General features: G+C 28.2%; 1 protein-coding gene across 5 annotated transcripts; it reads right to left on the bottom strand.

The window, feature by feature from the left end:
* Positions 1–25: 25 nt before the first annotated feature.
* Positions 26–3,527, bottom strand: LOC111277740 (cinnamoyl-CoA reductase-like SNL6). 5 transcript variants are annotated; one of them, XM_022864150.2, is made up of 6 exons: positions 3,315–3,524; positions 2,889–3,046; positions 1,493–1,687; positions 1,048–1,385; positions 792–941; positions 26–462 (listed from the first exon to the last, which is right to left on the bottom strand). In XM_022864150.2, exons 1-5 carry the CDS (start codon positions 3,457–3,459, stop codon positions 836–838), a joined length of 942 nt encoding a protein of 313 aa, XP_022719885.2. In that variant the 5' UTR covers positions 3,460–3,524; the 3' UTR covers positions 26–462; positions 792–835. The 5 variants fall into 5 exon arrangements, 3 of the variants coding, with proteins under 3 accessions (XP_022719885.2, XP_089619875.1, XP_022719884.2); XR_002688721.2 differs by having other exon boundaries at positions 35–462; positions 786–941; XM_089763749.1 differs by having other exon boundaries at positions 37–361.
* Positions 3,528–19,260: the final 15,733 nt, after the last annotated feature.

The following is a 19,260-nucleotide window of genomic DNA, read 5'->3' as shown; positions in this document are numbered from 1 at the left end:
TATTTCAAGTTGAATTATCTGAATTCGGTTTAATTTATTATTTGTACAGCTCAAATTTGAATTCGACTCAACGATGAATAAGTAAGGTTCAAATATTTTTCGAGTCAAGCTCGTATAGCTCATAAGTAGCTTGACTCGTTTACAACCTATACCTGACTAATGTTGCCCGGTCGTTTCTTCGATCGTTATCGCTGGAATGGCATAAATACTTGTCGCATCTAAGAAGTTCTTCGCAAATTGGCATGTTGCTGAAATTTCACGCAGAAGCTTATATACGAGTTATATCCTTGTCAGTGCCGTGCCCAATCAGATCAAAGTTTATTCTCAAAGGTCAGTGTTTTTCATCACAACAGTTATTTTCCTGGATTAGAAATTTTGGTAGAATAATTAGATCATAGTGCAAATTTCCGCAACAAGTTCTATCAAATCTTGGTGGCCAGTTCCCTTTCTTTTGAGATAAAACTAGCAAAAAGGAGAAAAGATTTATCATCAGTATGACATAAAGTTTCATTAATCAAATTTGGGCATAAAACAACAAATGCAATACAGGACACAAGTAATTTTGAATACAGCTTTGAGCTACAAGGTCAATTGTCATCTTTGCAAGCTAATGGCTGAATGAATAATGATAGCATATAATAAATTTTCTCCTGGATTTTCCAGTTGAAGATATAATCAGAGTCCTGAAATCTACTGAACCAAGTACTAAGCAAACTTCTTTAAAAAAGGGTAGCTTCTTGTTTTTTAAAGAATATAAACAGGAGGGTATGAATAGATGATCCTACACATACAAAGCTTCTGGAAAATAATAAAGGCAGTAGCCTGTCTCATCAGTTCACAGATCAGATATAGTCAGAAGTTGATCATTCTCAAACTCCTTCATCATGTTGTTCAGTTTCTTATTGCTTATTCTCTCTTGGTAGATCATTGTTTCCCCCGAACTGCAGCCAGAAAAAAAATATATAAATGACATAAAATTACATAGAACAGGCTTGAATCTCTTATGCTTTGGAGAACTTATGAGAAAACATAAACTGTGTTACTAACCTTTGAGGAGGTGAAGAATCAGAGGTTGGTAATAGCATTTGGGCAAGCTTATCAGCATCATGGCTGCAATTGATTACATGGTTGAAGCATAAATATCGTCCGTAGGATGAGATGTCTTCGAACACACATATGTGAGCGTCCGCGATGAACCTGAGATCAACGGTAACAAATACACCATCCTCGTACATCTCAGCAGCTCCTTTTAGATATGGATTTGTGATGGTTATGTCAGGAGTCATCAACAAACCTCCATTAATGGTCACCATGTTTATTCCTCGGTCCATTGCCAGTGCCCAGGCTGATTTCTCTGCTAGTGTCTTTGATAATGCATGCCATAACTGCTTAAAATTGAAGGATCAATTTATATCCATGAGAAGCATACATGAAATTAGCTAACAGGTATGACTTCTATCTATCTCCAAGCAAAGGGTTGTTGAATTAGTACCTTAAACTTCTTGCAAAAATTGATGTCACTCCAATGCTTTTCATCGAGATCGGACGAAGCCGTGTTGCGACGACCTTCGTTCCAGATCACGGCTGTTACAGACGATGTGAAAACGACCTTTTCCATTGTATGCGTTTGAGCACATGCTTCCAACACATTGTGTGCAGCTCTCACCTCAACTTCTGCCATAAATTCCTGCACCAAACAAGCTCACATGCATGATTTCTCTCACTTTATTTGTTCCTTTCAAAATTGATTTACTATAATGCAATGAACTTCAATTTTGCTTTACTATGCACACGGAAACTAAAGCGTGCATAAAACAAACAAATGCAAGCGTGAAAGGATAGAAAATTTTTCACTAAAATATATATAAAAAAAAAGAGTCAGGTCTATGTAGATTTATTACTATCATTTGAATATTCAAAATTTTATTTTCATTAAATTAAATCTTTAAATATTTTATTTTTATTCAATTGAGCTCTCAATTGACTGAAAATAAGTGTTTTCAATTAATCAATTTTCGTCAAATAAAAACTTAATTGAGTAAAATTAAATATTAAAGAACTCAGTTGATTATAATGAAATAATAGAAATTTAAATAATTATTAATTTTATTTTAGAGACCTTTTTTATACTTAAAAGAAAAAAAAAATCCAAATCGAAGATCACAGTCACCAAAAAATAGAAAGATAACTAATTAAATTATTAGATTATAAATTTTCTTCTTTCTTCAATTTCAATCTTCCATGTCAACACCATGAAAAAAGTAAAGGGTATAGGTAACTTGATAATGAAACTTACATCTTTTGGGGACTCTTCTTATTACAAAAATTAGTACAAATATAAATGCTACAAGTTCATGTTAACTTCATCAACAATTTCGAGTGTTGAATTAATGACTCCCATCAATTTAGCTACCTTTTACACCACGCTAGTGATTTAAACCTAATTACTAAATAAATAAGGCTTTGGAAAGCTAAAAATATGGGATTATTTCTATTCAATTAGCTTTTTTTTTTTCTTTTTTAATCTTTTGGTTTATAATTGAAGTTTGAAACAAAGATTTTCAGCTCAAGAATTGATTTCAGTAGTGCATGTGTCAGTTCAAGTGGTAAGGGTGTAATAGAAATTGGATAGAGATTTTAAACTCGAACTGCTAATTCTATTTTTTGTAAAAAAATAAAATAAAAAATAGTGCATCATCAATATAACCTTAATTATTTTTAACATATATATATATAGTGATATCTTTTGAAAAGAAAATTAATAAGATAATTAATGAATTCGAGAATAGGAACTTGTAATGAATAAAAAATTAGCACAAAAAGGAAAATAATATAGTAAAAATTGAGATATTAAAACTACCATAGTGAAAAAGAAAAAAGTGACATACATCATAGGTGGAGTGGTCAGAGGGAGGCTCAAAGCAGTAAAACAAACCACAACATCCCTTCAATGCATTTGTTATGCTGTGGTAGTCAAAGGGATCTGCACGAAATACCCTTAATTTTTCATTACCACAAGGCAGCCCCTCAAATGATTGGAATTCACCTGCATATTACCAACAAAAAAAAAGATTGACTAAAAAAGCTTAATTTTTATTATTTCAGATGATAGTCATTTTTGTATATTCCATCTGCTAAATCCCATTTCCAACAAGTCTAGCCATTAATGGACCACCATGCACATGGGAACTTAAACTCGAGTAAATATATATGTACTATCTTACAAGATATCAGAAGTATAATTCAGATGATAAAATAAAAATTAGTAATTATGTGATGAGGGAAAAATATAAAGAGGAAGAGAAGCTAATTACCATGGTGTTGGAGTGCAGCATGGATAGTATAGCCTCTATGCAAGAGCAAGTGCACAAGGGCCGAACCAAGGTGACCGGAGGCATCCATTACACAAACTGTCCTCGAATCATTGCCATTGGAATTAGAATTAGCTGATCCTGCCATGGTTAATTAATTGACACAGATAATTTCTACAATGCAGGCCAAGAAGAAGAAGAAGAAGAAATGGTTGAGAGGGAAATGTGGTGATGGTATTTATTATATAAGAGGGATTGGGGAAGGGAGAAAGGGAGAGCATTAATTAATGAAAGATCAGATTGGTTAATTACAGATGGTTGGGCAGATGGTAGTTAGCTACAACACAAAAAAGGTAAGGACTTGGCCAAAAGTATAATGAGAGTCCGCATTGACAGATAACATACTGCAAAGTGGGGGACCTTTGCAAGCTAAGACCAAATTTGATAGACTGCAAACTTCGCTTACACGTGTTACTAGTAAATAAAATAGCCCTTCGTTAGTAGCCTAGAATTATCCCTAATTAACATGTACATCTTTAAAAGACTCTATATTCTGTTTTAATTTAAAGCAGAGGTGTTAAAGGGTCGGATTGGGTTAAATTAATAATTTGATTTTTTTTTATAAAAAATCATAATTGGAGGATAAAAAAGTTTGTAAATATTGAGATAATTTTTTTTTTAATTTTTTGTCAATAAACAATAAAATGGAATATTGTTTAGCATATCGTATAATGTTCCTTAATTTATTGTCAATAAAATAATAAAAAAGAATTAGAAAATTTTTTTTGGAAATAAATATGTAATAAGAAAGTCATTTAAAATTACAACCTGAGATTGGCCTATAGTAGATGAAATCATAATGTTTAATTGATTTCATGCCCTCCTTGTAATATTGTTTTATTTTCCTTTTGTTTTTCTTTCATAAAAAAATTGAATCTAATTGGTCAAAATTAGGAGGTCGGTAGAGATGGGAATAAAAACAACTAAAATGCTGAGTAGAGCCTCCAACTGCACTCTTTAATGTGTGAAATTGGTGAGATTATCCTAGTTGCTACCAATTGGAGGAAAGTTTGGATTTTTGGGCATTTAATTCAATGTAGGGTAGGATGAGATTGACATTTGAAAAAGAAAACAAACGATGAAATAGTGAAATAATCAACTTGGCTATAGGAGGCAGACCCTTTGTAAGCAGTGTTCACGAACCAAAAGTTCCATATGGTTGTCAACCATGAAGTGAAGTGTAAATGGACCCTCTAATGAGCCAATATTTGGTTAAATCTATATCAATATTCTATTGCTTTTTTTTTTTTTTTATATATATTTGTATTCTTGGCTTATGCTATTTATGAGCTTGTGAAGCAAAGCCACATCCATTCTTTCAATATGGTCCTAACAACAACAAAGTAACCAATTCTTACTAACCAATCTATTTGTTTGTGCAGCCAATAGACACCCACATCTCCCCCTCTTTATAAATGGGAATGGACTAATTTATATTGACTAGTATTAAATGCTTTTAATCACCTTCTTATTGACAACATCCTATACTAGAAAGGAAGAAATCTTAGAATCCGAATTTAATTTAATTAATCCATGCAATTATTTTTAAATGTGATGACTAATAAATTTGATATTCAAATTTTAACATTTATAATTTTTTTATATATTTTTAAATTACGGTTTCTTTTTTTTTTTTTACAAAATAATTACAAAAGGGTATAAGATATTAAATAATAAGCATACGTTTATTGATATTAACTTGAGATTTTAAGTAGGATATCCACATATCCACCAGCAGCCAATCTGTCCTCAATGGGAAGGCAAAGGTTTTGAGCAACTATATCCTGAAATTTTAATTAAATTATCAGTTTGTGGAAGATTTCTTTCAAAGAGGATAGCTTGATTTCTATTTTGAAAATTTAACTCATAAATCAAAATTATAAATATTGAAAATGGGTGACCATATTATAAAATCAGAGAAGATTACTTTCTATTGTATAATTAAAGATTTAATCGATCATTTTATGTATAAAAAAAATTCAGACACATAACGTACCAACAATTCCAACTTTTTTTTTAATGAATTTCAACTCATTAATGATTTAAGATTGAAGAGAGTTAAAAGTTTAAGAGTACATTAGAATGAGCGGTCATGATGATTTTGATGATATTAGTTATCATAATGATGATATTAGTTATTATAGTGATGAGATCAAAAATAATTATGAGATATATTTGGATGCAAACATAATAGTGATGGTAAGATGAATTATAGTGAAAAAATAAAATAATCTCTAATATATTAAATTAAACTAATATAGTTGATATTTATGACATTGATAAATAATTAATAATTAATAATTATTTTATATCAAATTATATTTTTATGAATAAATTGAAATTTATTAAAATTATTTTATATTAAATAATACTTTATTATTAAATATTTACAGATTATTTTTTATTTATATTATTTTTATGTATAAAATAATCAAAAAAATGAAAAAGTAAAGTCAAAGACTACAAGTGGTATGGACATTTTTGTTCCTTTGCTACTGTTTAAAGGGTAAAATAAATAAATAAAACAAATAAAAAGTAAGGGAATTAAAGGAAAAGAGGTCATTGTGGAGATGAAAAAAAAAGTGTGGCGCATTTAAAACTAACTTCAACTGCATTCAAGTTGTTTGCCAAATTCATGAGCAGTCCAATTTGAGTCAACTGGAGACAAGCAGTAATCCAAATGGGCTCTAAGATTCAAATCCGATATTTTATTTTAAATTCTTCATATATAAAGTAAAAAAGAAATAATCTCTTGTATAGTTCTTGAATTATTAAAAAATATTTAATATGATTTATAAATTAAAAATTTATTGTACATTAACTTTTAATTTGTGTGTCCATTTATCTCATGATCTAACACTATTAATAAAAATTGATGATTTAACAGTCAGCTAATGAAAATTTAACAAGTATATAAATATTACTTATATGGGTAATACATGATTATCATGTAAGATTGACATAATTGTCACATCATGAAGGTTAAAACTTTAAAAATTTTACAAAAATAAAAAATAAGTTAAAAATTTTTTAATAAATTAAAAAATTCAAATTAAAAAATTATGAATTTTTAAAAATTCAAAATCTTAAATTTTTATTAAAAAATTAAATATGAAAAATAAAAAATTCAAACAAATTATTTACTTTTACACTGTTACACAACAAGATTACTATCCATTAACACGAAATCCTAGCCCAAATCAACAATTATTATTTGGCTACAATTTCAGCTTCAATTGCTAAAGAAAAAAAGAGTGGCAACTACTTCAACTTCATCAACTCCTTTAGTTAAATTGAAAAATGGTAGCTGCAACAAACTCCTTAATTCATTTCTACTGCAAATGGGAGTAAAAACAAGACAAAATACACAAATGGATCTTTATTTCATTCTCTCTCTGATGCTATTTGAGGAAGCAAAAATCATACACAAACTCTGGAGTGTTTTCTGTTCTCTAAGAGGTTAAAATTGCAACTTGGTATAAAAACAGCTACAATGACAAGGGATTTGGCTCTCAGGATGAGAATTCTTTAGGTATTTCTTCAAACTTGCCTGACAAAAAACCTATTATATTTCCCTTGAAGATGATCTCCACCTGAAAAATATTACATTTAGGTTAAGTTAAAAGTGGACCCAACACTTGCAGCGGTTGCAAAGAAAGAGGATTATATAGCTTTAAGTTCAAATGGTTCAACCTTTGCTGATCCAACTTACCTCAAAAGATCTCCACCTGGAAATCGACGGGAAAATATATATATATATATATATCATAATTAAACAATGTCCTTAAAGCAGGAAAATAATCCACCTCCAGCTTTTCTTAAAAAAGAATAGAAATTCTTTCAGAGACTTGATGAAGCAAATGGAACAGCAGTGAAGTACTGAAAATTTCAGGCTAAGCAAAGAGTACTGAAATTGTAAACTTTTTTTTTTTTCAGGCTCTTCTAACTTGGAAGTTCTAACAAAGCTAAAAATAATTTCCTGAGGATTTTTGTGGAGTGGTCAAAATGCTGCTAGCATTAAGTACATAGTTGAAAACGCCGACTTTGCGAGGTGGTTCACAATAGCAACATATGAAGACAGGTTATAAAACAATAAAACAAAATTTTTTTGATAAATCCCTTCCTATCCCAATAACAAGAATTAAGAAGAGAAGTCAATCTCACTAATCCAAGGAGATAATTATGCCATTCAGCAGTGTTAGTGTCTGATTTGATGGTGCAGAGTTATGACTTAGAAATTTGAAGCTCAAGATCATTTCATAAGGAATTATCTATCTTTCTACCAACAAGAATCCTGAGCATGCATGATTCAGTAGGTTATCTCACAGTATGCACTTCTCTTGTTAATGTCGGTAATGTAGGTGAGGGAGGAAAGAGGTGTTACAGGGAAGGAGGAAAAAATCACGAAAATGTTATCAACATCTACCAGGACTTTTTATGTTCCATAATTCATTGTTGAGGAGGGGAATGCTAAGGACAGTCACCTTTGTCAGCCGCTTTTAGCATCCGTTATATCACATTTTTAAGTAACAATTGGATACTTTGTATAGCAAGCTGTTAACTTGCTAAATGATACTTACCCTTCTGTCAATAAAAAATATGCGATAGCAGAAGGACAAAAAAGGTAGCTTTGTAGGATAAATAAAGAGCAATTTATGCTTCTTGGATTTAGAGACAACATATATATATATATATATATATATATATATCTGTATATCGTATGTATTTCTTATTGGCATATCTCCTTTTCATTTCACACCAAATTCATTACAAATTCATTTTTTTATTTAATTGAAAAAAGATAGCATATCGAAGGCGAAGGTAGAAAATTAATAAAGGAGGTCAAACAATTGTTTAAAAAAAAAAAAAAGATAAAAGTAATAATCAGATGAGATTGATCATTGTATAACAAGAAAGATGTCACCCTTATAGTATATAATATTTAAATAATCAACAAGAGTTGATTAGGTTATAAAGATTAAATACTTCACTTATGGTGATGGATTTAGATTTTTTTTTTCTCAGAGATATTGACTTATAATAATAAAAATTGTAAACAAAAAATTTAAAAAATATATGATTATATTGTTATGAATATGCACGAAAAGTTCTAATATGTTAAAAAAACATAATTACATTTTTGTTAATATTATCAAATATATCTTGTTCATATATCTAACTAAATAATCATTTAACCAAAAATAAAAAATTTTAATATGCAAATCACTCTGGATTTACAATGTCCACTGAAAAACTACTAATCAATTTACTAATTTTATCAACAAAAAAAATTGCAAATGAGAGACTTTTCCTTCAAAGTTTGTTATTTTCAAAATTTTGTAGGGTCTGTAGACACTCTACCTTAAGCTATAGACACTCTACCTTAAGCCATGGATACACCCTCTTCGCCTGTAAGATTTCAGTTCAATTTTCGGTCAACAATCTCTCGGTTGAAGATTTGTAAGTCTAACACAAGTTGTTATTGAGCATGTTCTAACACTAAAATGAGATAACTTCCTTTCACTTAAATCTTTTAGTATAAAAAATATATTATTTAAATATTTCATCTTTATTTTTTTTTTCATATTTATATATATTATTTTGGTGTAAAATTTAATATTAATTTACCTTTATTTTTTCACATTTATATATATGATTTCAATATAAGCGTGATTAGAGATTTTAAAGAGATATGTGATTATAAACCAACTTGTTTATATAATGCATTCTTTATGTGTATAATTTACAATATTAACAAAAAATTTAAGGTAAAAATATATTTTCAAAATTATTCATGATATATTTTTTTGTCTCATAAATATTATCTTAGTTTAATCTTATTTAGTAAAAAATTTTAATTTTGATTTTAATTTTAATTTTAATTTTTAGATATGTCATAAATATATATTTAGAAAAACAAAATTTTAAAATTTTAATTAATACTACTTTATAAATAATGGTCAAACATAAAAAATTTGACTAAAAAAATTAACCTCAAATACTAATCATGAGATATAGAGTAATATTTTATGATTTATTATTCGATACATTGTTAATGGAGTTTTTAACTTCACAAACGAAGTTAAGAAACCTTACACATATTTTTTAAAATTTTATTTTTTTATTTTTTAATGTACCTTAAGAGATATGTATTATCCTCCTAACCTTGTTTATAAAGTCTAAAATAGTCTACTGTATATTAGATAATTTTCCAATATTTTAGTATCAACATTAAGTTAAAAGCTAAACTAGCTTTGACAATGTCAAAATACTTTATAATTTTATTTAATATTTCAACTCTTTTTATTTTATATTCATAGTACTTTAGTTGATTTCTTATTCAAAAATATTATATCTAGCCAATCAAAAATATTCAGCAAAAACTTATATATAGATGCGCTAAATTTAGACTTTTAAAAATTTTAGATTGTAAACTAATTGAAATAAAATTAAAATGAAATAGACTAAGTTTAAAAAGAATGGTATACTCTAGAAAATTAACCAGTGCACTACCTGACTACCTTTGTGAACTAGTGCATATGACTAGGCCAAGAAAGGGGGAAAAAAAATAAAAACTAGTGTACATGAAGGGTGGTTTAATCATTATGATAAATTCTTAAGAGGCGTGGTTGTTTTTATAAAAAATGAGTGCATTTGGTTCGTAGAATTTTGGATTCCAAAAAAATTTATGATTCTTGAAAGAGTGTGATATCCAAGATTTTCATCCATTTTTTAGGTATCTCATATTCAGATTCATTCGTTTGATTGGTGGGAATCTACATATATTAATTTTTGTATAATTATCATAATCTTCTTGACATATATGATAATAACTTTTTATTTTATTTTATTAATAATAAATACCCAAACAACAAATAATACATTTGTTGGGCTAAAAGCCTCCAATCCAATCACACCAACGGAAGCGAAATCAAACAATAAATCAAACACACAAGAGACAACAATTTAACGTGGTTCGGTCCAACTGACCTACATCCACCCATGAGAAACAAGATCCACTAGTTGTAGAGAATTACAAACATACATCAAATCATCAACCTCACTCAACAATCAATACTCATAAGACACTCTCAATCTCCTCTAGTCCTATGGAGTATTCTCAACCCAAACAAACACAAACTCAAACCCTTGTGCATCCTTTCAACATAATCAAACACATACCCATATGCTCCCATACATCATACCCATGTAGACACTCTCAATCTCCTCTAGTCCACTCACAAACAAACATACACACCCATAAGACGTAGAGCCCCAATACTCCTATGGGGTGTCTATCCTACAAAACCCTACAACTCTCTTACATCTTTTTCTCATACCTAACCTTGTAGAGACTTACCTATTTATAACCATACAAACTTGCCCATTAAGAATCCCTCTCCTCTTAGAATTCTTCTCCTGTAAGTCAAACTTGCCTATTAAGAATCCCTTTCCTTTTAGAATTCTTCTCTTGCAAGTCAAACTTACCTATTAAGAATCCTCTTTCTCTTGGAATTCTTCTTTTGCAAGTCTTCTTGTCCATCAAGCAATATCTGACAAATCCCAAACAAATCTCTAACAAATCTCAAACAAATCTCTTATGGGATTCGAGTCAATATTTCCAACAACATTTAGGAGCAAAAGAAGACATATTTTATTTGATTGTTACTTTTATTTATAAAATTTCATCAACTGAGGCGTTTAACACTTTGCACACCTTAATTGATAGGGAAAATTATTAGAAAAAATATCAATTAAGGCGTTTGACATTTTGCACACCTTAATTGATCCTTTTATTGTTTTATAAAATGATCCTTTAATTTTTTTTTTTATAAAAAGATCATTTATAGTGTTTTATGTATAGAAATGCCTTAAATGATCCTTTTTATTTTTTTATATTATGAATTATTTAAATGATCATTTAATTTTTTTTATAAAAGGATTATTTAAGAGGTTTCTATATAAAAACACCTTAAATAATCATTTTTTTTATATTATGGATCATTTAAAAGATCATTTAATTTTTTTATAAAAGGTAATTTAAGGTATTTTCTATACAGAAACGCCTTAAATAATTCTTTTATAAAAAAATAAAAGAATTATTTAAGGCATTCTCTATATAGAATCGCCTTAAATGATCATTTTATTTTTTTATATTATGGATCATTTAAATGATCATTTAATTTTTTTTATAAAAAAATTATTTATGGCGTGTATGTGCAAAAATATCTTAAATGATCATTTAATTTTTTTATAAAAAGATTATTTAAGGCATTTTTGTACAGAAAAGGCCTTAAATAATCCTTTTATAAAAAATTCAAAGGATCATTTAATGTATTTCTATATACAAACACCTTAAATGATCATTTTAAATGGTTCATTCCCCATTCTTGAACCTTGAAAAACCAAACAGCTAATACAATTGAAAGATAAAAAGCTACAATGCGTGTATTTCTCTAAACCCATCAACCTATTTACTTTGCCTATTGGTTTCTTCATCTCTTTCATTGATGTCAACCATCAACTATTCAATGTTGCCACACTTCTTTTTTATCAGTATGTGGATAGTTTATCCTTTTTGTACTATTTATATTCTTCTATAATGTCATTTTTGTCTTTCCTTACTATATATATTTATATTTTTGTATTTTAATAACTATAATGGATATTGGTTGTTTTACTGTGTGATATATAAAGAGAAAGTTTAATGTATTTCGTATAATTATAATCAAAATCGTAGGTATTATAGAATCCAAAGAACATATGTCTCTTGCTACTGAACATTAAGAAGACACACCTGTAGTGAAAAAAAAGAAAAGCAAAAAGACGTGGTAAACAAATTAAAGCGATTGGAATAAAAATTCATATTGAGTTCAATCAAAGTGGGCAACCTGTGTTGACTGGAGCTGCCAAGTTGGCTAGTCACATTAAAGCGGTCGTCTAGTATAGTTTTTTTATTATGTACCATAATTGGCGAATGGTTTTTGATGACAAAAAAGATAGTATATGGGAGTTGGTTGTGGTATGTTTACTTAATAATATCCAAATATTTGTTCATTTGGAAATTGAATTGAATTAATGTGTTCATACTAATTGTTTTAAATTTATTAAGAACGATTTGACATTTCAAATGAGTATAAAAAGCTTATGTTGCAATCGGCTAGAAAAGCATTTAGAAACTTTAAAAATAGATTGACAACTCAATATATTTTATCGTTCACTGATAATTCTAATTTTTTGGCTAATCTTTCATCGTCAAATGCAGATATTATTAGTTATGAAAAGTGAACGTAGTTTGTTCGAGATCATCTATCAAATAAATTCTCAATATACATACCTAGTTTGTTAATTGTTTATAATATTTTATGTAATATATTTGATATCTTAATATGTGATTTACCTTTTTTTTTGTCAAAAAATCAAAGAACAACAAAAGAATATTCTAACCAAACAAGTATATCACCATCGAATATCGAGAAAGGGTTATGCAAGTATTACACATGATCTTGTAAGTATTCACACGTTTATTTTTTTTTATCATATATGCGTATTTATGAACATGTGAATATAGATTCTGATTCTTATATCGCATTAATTTTTTAGAAATCATCTAGCTTTGGAATCGAAGTTTCTATATGGGATGTATGGAAAAAAGGATATATGTGTAAGGATGGATCGTTCATAGATGAAGCAACTAAAGAAATGGCTAAAAAGATTGTAAGTATAACTGATCAGTTTATCACGTATGATATGTTTGTGCTTATATGCATGACTATATATTGTATAACTTTTTTGTTATGTACTATCTTTTTGTATTTCATGATGAATTTGCTATTAAATTTAAATCCAGTGAACTACCAACCAATTATGGCAAAGTCACTTTTTTTTCCATTAAAATCCAAAAAAAGACATGGTCGAGTTTGGGGGGTTGGTAAATTTGTGTTACCATCATAATTCTTCAGTAATAAAACCAAAACATTTCCAATAAAAAATGCAAAATATGAAGCAATCATTCAGTAACAACAGCAAAAACTTAATGAGCAAGAGTAACACCTGAATGATCAACAATAACAACTTGTAGCTTTGGAGACGATGTGGTAGTAATGCAGCCTAACATGCCTACAAAGCAATCTGTTGGTAAAATCCAGCAGGAAAATGCTTTTGTGAATCAGGTCTAGTAGCAAACCCAAACTTCGATAATAATCATTAGTTTTATTTTGTTTATTCATTCAATATTTATTTATCTTTTATATTTTTTGATTTGGTTTTAATACTAATATTTCATTATATATTATAACATGATGTTAGGACTCAGACGATGACTCTTGCAGAAGTTGTCGTTAATGCGTTATCTAATTGTGTATTTAATCATTTATATGGAGAAAACATCATTATCGTTGAGTTTGAGTATGGGTTATTTGATAATCTATCTATTTCTTACATTAAGAGGTAAGAGATTGAGGCATTTTGTACCTTGGATGAGATATCAGCTTTTGATATTGTTACCTATATGAGGTTAGCTTATCAATTAATTTAAATATTCAAAGTAAATATCAATTATTCTATATTATGGTGTTTTACTAACTAGTACTATTGATTGCTATCGTACAACCTCTTATATAGAGAGATTAAGGCGAGATAAATGACCTGTAGATTTAGATTCATTGACCCAAATGTGATTAGTCATGAGAATGACATTATAGTTATTTGTGGTCGTCATATAAGTCAATACATGCAAAAACAGGTCAATTATTTTCTAGTGCCTTATAATGTTGTGTAAGTTCTATTCGTATTACTAAAATTATATCATTTATAACATCTAATATCATGCCTAATCTTTGTATATCATGCATATTATTTTGTAGGTGTCATTGGCTGCTTATCGTAATTGATACTAATTTTTGGATGCCATACTTATTTAACTCCACTCAACCAATGACAATGCCTAAACCCGATATTAATAATTTAATAAAAAAAGTATTACATGTTGTTAATAAGTGATAATTATATTATATCGTGTTTCTTCATAATTACTTTTTTTTTTACTATTGTTTTTCTATTTCATTTAGGGGAATGGCTGCAGTTGATAAAAATAGAAAGATAAGTTAGGTGTCATTACTGGCAAGTGTGAAATATACATTTTTATGCTGAGTTTGTTTAAATACAAACCCATTCAATTTTATATTTCAGGTACCTTGTCAATCAAGAGTTATCAAATATGGATATTATGTCTTTCGTTTTATGAGAGAGATAGTTTTATATGATTTTACGAGCACACTATTCAAGGTTAATATTAATTTCATATAATAATAATATATTTCAATAAAAAAAAAACCTAAAGTTTGTTCACGTTTAATAACATTGATTTTTTATTTTTTTGTTTATAATGGAAGAATAAGAGAAGCTCCATGAAAAATGAACTTGATAAAGTCTGCAAAGACTGGTCTAATTATTTATTATCATTCACTAAACCTTGATGTTAGAGAATATTGATTGGTTGTAAATATGTGCATTACATTGATCTACTTTTTTTGTAAAGGTAGTATGATTGGATATGTGTTATTTTTAATTGGTTTATTGGTTTATATTTATTGGTATATATTTGTTTTATATTATTTGTATTATATGAAGACACATACAATGTTGACCACCAAACATTCATATTTTTATACGCCAATGTTATCAATTATAAATCCAAATTGTGGGGTCATACTAAAATATTCCAATGTTTGTTTTCTAAATACAAATATGAAATTCGTAGTATCACAAATATGTATTTGATTCACACAAGTACGATATTTGTTATAAATAAACTCATGTATAACATGCCATACATTTTGCATATTTACAACCTTCCCATTCCTGCTTTAATTAAATAAATAGGTTTACAAAATTCTAGTGTGAATCTATTAACAAAATATAGTGCAGTCTACATGTGTATAGGAAGAGCAAAGTCAAACGATGTGTGATATGCATTACATTCATTTAACTGTTTTCTAACGTTATTACTTCTAAATACAGCCAACAGAGTAAAGAAAAACTCAACTTTGTGATTTTCTTTTAACATATATGCACCAACAGTGATTATTTCATCAGGCGTGAATTCGTTGAGTTACATTATTTTATTGAAAAATGATTTTCTTCTATATGTATTCTCAACTTCTGTCTGGAAGTAAGTTGAAATGCCCTCAATCACCGTATTTTATAAAGCACCAATTTTAGCAATTTGATCAACCAAATCAATGATTGGTCCATCTTCACTCCTAGAATGCTTCTTGCTTGACAACGGATTCGTAACATTGCTCAGAGCAATAAAACCAATTTTTTCTTCATCGTTTCCTTTCTCCGCATTGCCTTCGGCATGGATATCAAACTCTTGAAAGAAGTAAGCATCCTTATTAGCATTCAATGATTCAACTGCGTCAACTATTATTTCAACTCTTTGATCGGTTGCTCTATCATATCAAAAAATCACTTTAAAATCATCAAAAAAATGGCAAAGGTTTGTCCCTTAATCTTTTAGCATGTGGGTGTAACTGGCAAAAGTTTAAGCAAATATGAATAAAATAAAACCCATAGAAAAAAGTAAAAAAGTTAGATAAACCATAATATAATCTTAAAAAACTTATCAGAATCCACTCATCAAAAACTTTTTTCTCAGTTGTGATTTTTTTTTTATCATTTCACCCAAATCTACTAGAATTTTTTATATCACAAATTATGTGATATTATCTTTTGAGTAGCTTAACCCTGAATTCAATGTAGGATGTGGCTTTAAATTATGAAGTAGGAATGAGTTGCTTCAACATTTGTTCAATATAACTTAAATATCCGACGTAAAATGTCCCATTATTCGCTTTTCATTTAGGATTTTTAACCAAAAAATGTAAGCATTGAACCAAATAAGAATCTTTTTATCGAGTCCATGAATAGGAATCATTCTATCGAGTCCATGAATGGTTACCAACACTTGAACTGTTAAATCTTTTTTTGGATAGGCCTTGAACGGATTGCGATGGATTGGCACGCGATGAAGACACGTTCAATTCCTAATCAAATGGTTAGACATTACGAAACAATATCAATATGGTAAATCAAAAATAATCAAAGGAATAAAATAAACGAATACACATGAAAAGAAAACAAAAAAGTGTGTACTCCAAATTATAATATACATTAGACATTCAAGAATAAAAATATATAATGTAAACATATATTCAACATTGATATAAGGCAAATTCTATACTCAACCATATGGTACATACAATAAAAACCATTGGGTAAACAAATTATAACATATAAAACATTTCTATAATGTTATTATCATCAGGATTGCAACCAATGGGTAAACATCTCATTAGCTAGATTATCTCTAAATTGAGTCAAAAATTAGATGGCTCAACATATGTAATCAAAGCTTGATGTTCAAATTCATTTGGTCGGCTAAAACTTCCTTCAACATCAACTTCAATAGGGTTAAAAACCTTCTCAGATTTAATAAAATTATGGATAAGGCAATAAGCAAAAATGATTTCACACTGTGTCTTTATTCAAGAAAATGATTTCTCTTTTAAAATTATCCATCTAGCTTTTAATATATCAAAACATCTTTCAATACAATTTCTTGTTTAAGCGTGTTTCATATTGAAGTATTCCTGCAAGGTCATCAGTTAGAGTCCTGCCTCTTTAATCATTAAAATGGTATCGTTGATCTCTCTAAAGTGCCAAGAATCATTCTTTACTTGTGTATCCAACATCACACAAATAGTAATTACCTGTTATCTACTCAATAACATTAATAATATGAAAAAATGGTATTTTGTTATTAACATTACATGAACATAATAAAAATAATACCTTATGGGATCTTTAACCCATTCCTGCGTATAATTACATCCCTTAGCACTCTACCATCTATTGCAGAATATTTCCATCTCGGTAGAACATATATAAATTACATATTTGGGGTATAAACACCAAAGAGATTAGTAGCAATTTTATTTTTTGTAGTCTTGTATTAAGACCTATCAACTGCGTCTACATTAACTTTGATGTATGTCCCATCTAAGGCACCCAAACAACCCTTGAAACATTTTCATCTATTATCTATTGAATTTTTTAGTATCGATTTAGATTTTTTAAATAATAGTGTATACAATCTTAAAACAGAATTCAACACAGAATGGAATTGTTTACTAGTCATCTTTTCAGATCTAACCACTTGACGCTTCATAATCCTATTTTTTGCATGATGGACAATGATATAGAGGAAGCTAATTACTAGTTCCTCTATTGACATATGTCTAGATGACTGTAAGCCCCTTTTGTTTTAAGCAAATGATATAATTTTGTAAAAGCTCTCCTATCCATTCTAATATTATTTATACACTGTCATCGCTCTCAAAGACCACTTTATTTAAGTTTAACTCTTTAATATGTAACCTATCATAAAATGTTCCATCATAAGATAGTCTACATCATTTTTTAACGTTCATATATTACAAAGTTATAGCAACAAAACATAACAAATGCAATAAAGTCTCTATATGGTTTAAATGCATCAAAAGCAATGTAATCAATTGAATCTTCTTTTTTAGTGATAAACTAGCCATAAATGTTTAAAAGATAAAATATCATTAAAGTTGACAATATAAATGGAAAGTAAATCTTGGCATATGGTAGATGAAATTTATCGAACATAATCAAATAAAATATAAATAAAAAACAAAACATTAGAAGATTGGAAGGAGCTAAAACAAATTAACCAAAAGACAAGGTGTTTATATCATAAATATAAATCCAAATCTAAATGACATCTAAAAAATGAAAAATAAAAACATTGGAAGGCAACATTAATTATAAAATATCAATAAAAAACTATACTCACCGTTTTGTGTAAAAAACGAAGATAAACTTAACATGACAAAAATTAAATGATAGATGTTAAAGCTAAAATTGTTCAAAAAGATAAGTAAATGCTATGAGCTGAGATATGTTGACATATAAATTAGAACGTGTTAATTATTAAAACATGATGAAGACATCAATATGGAATTCCATATATACAAATGCCTTATTTAATATATAAATTATAGGCTCTTCTTCTTTACAATTAGACGTTAAAACGTTCTTATTATCATAACACGATATTCGAGAGGAAAAAAATTTAAAATGTGGCAATTAAGGCGATTGTAGGAAGAAACGCCTCAATTGATAACCAATTAAGGTGTTTTTCTATACAAACGCCTTAATTGTTTGTTTATATTATGACTAAAAATAATTCATGTTATAACACTGTCTATGAGAAAAAAAAAAGATTCATTTTAAATTAATAATTAAAGCATATTAATGAAGAAAATGCCTTAATTGACACCAAAGGTTATTTAAGGCATTTTAAGAACCAAATGCCATAATTGATGATCATTTAGGGCATTTATATACAAAAACATCTTAAATGATCATCAATTATGGCATTTATTCAATCCCAACGCCTTAAATGATCAACAATTAAAGAGTTTCTTCATGCTAAACGTCTTAATTGTAATATAAAAAAAAAATTGTACAAAAACCTACAACTGAGTTTCAATTACTTCCAAACGTGCTTTTTAAAAAAGTAACAACTATTTTATAATTTTTTATTCAGATCAAATATAAAAATAAGATAATTTTTTTTCAAAAATCTTAAAATATCACAAGAAAAAGTTAATTTTTTATTCTGAAGCTTTGAGTACTATTAAAAATCTGACATTTTTTCTTATAATCAAATTATCTTGAGTCAAGTGTAAGAATCAAATATCCACCATTAAAATTCTGAAAAAAATTTATAAGTTTTCTCAAACTAAACCCACTCTATAAAGTTTTCACTCGCAGCAAACAAAAGAGAAGTTTA

Source organism: Durio zibethinus, chromosome 7 (genome assembly GCF_047325235.1).
Source record: "Durio zibethinus cultivar Kanyao isolate XHJ-2024 chromosome 7, ASM4732523v1, whole genome shotgun sequence".
Classification (NCBI taxonomy): domain Eukaryota; kingdom Viridiplantae; phylum Streptophyta; class Magnoliopsida; order Malvales; family Malvaceae; genus Durio; species Durio zibethinus.
This window is presented reverse-complemented; position numbering and strand designations above follow the sequence as displayed.

Excerpts from the sequence above, each read along its gene's own strand:
- LOC111277740 (XM_022864150.2), bottom strand. The coding sequence starts at position 3,459 with ATGGCAGGATCAGCTAATTCTAATTCCAATGGCAATGATTCGAGGACA. Across the intron at positions 1,688-2,888 it reads CTGACCACTCCACCTATGAT|GAATTTATGGCAGAAGTTGA; the intron begins GTATGTCACTTT and ends TGTTTGGTGCAG. Across the intron at positions 942-1,047 it reads GATTCTTCACCTCCTCAAAG|TTCGGGGGAAACAATGATCT; the intron begins GTTAGTAACACA and ends TTCTGGCTGCAG.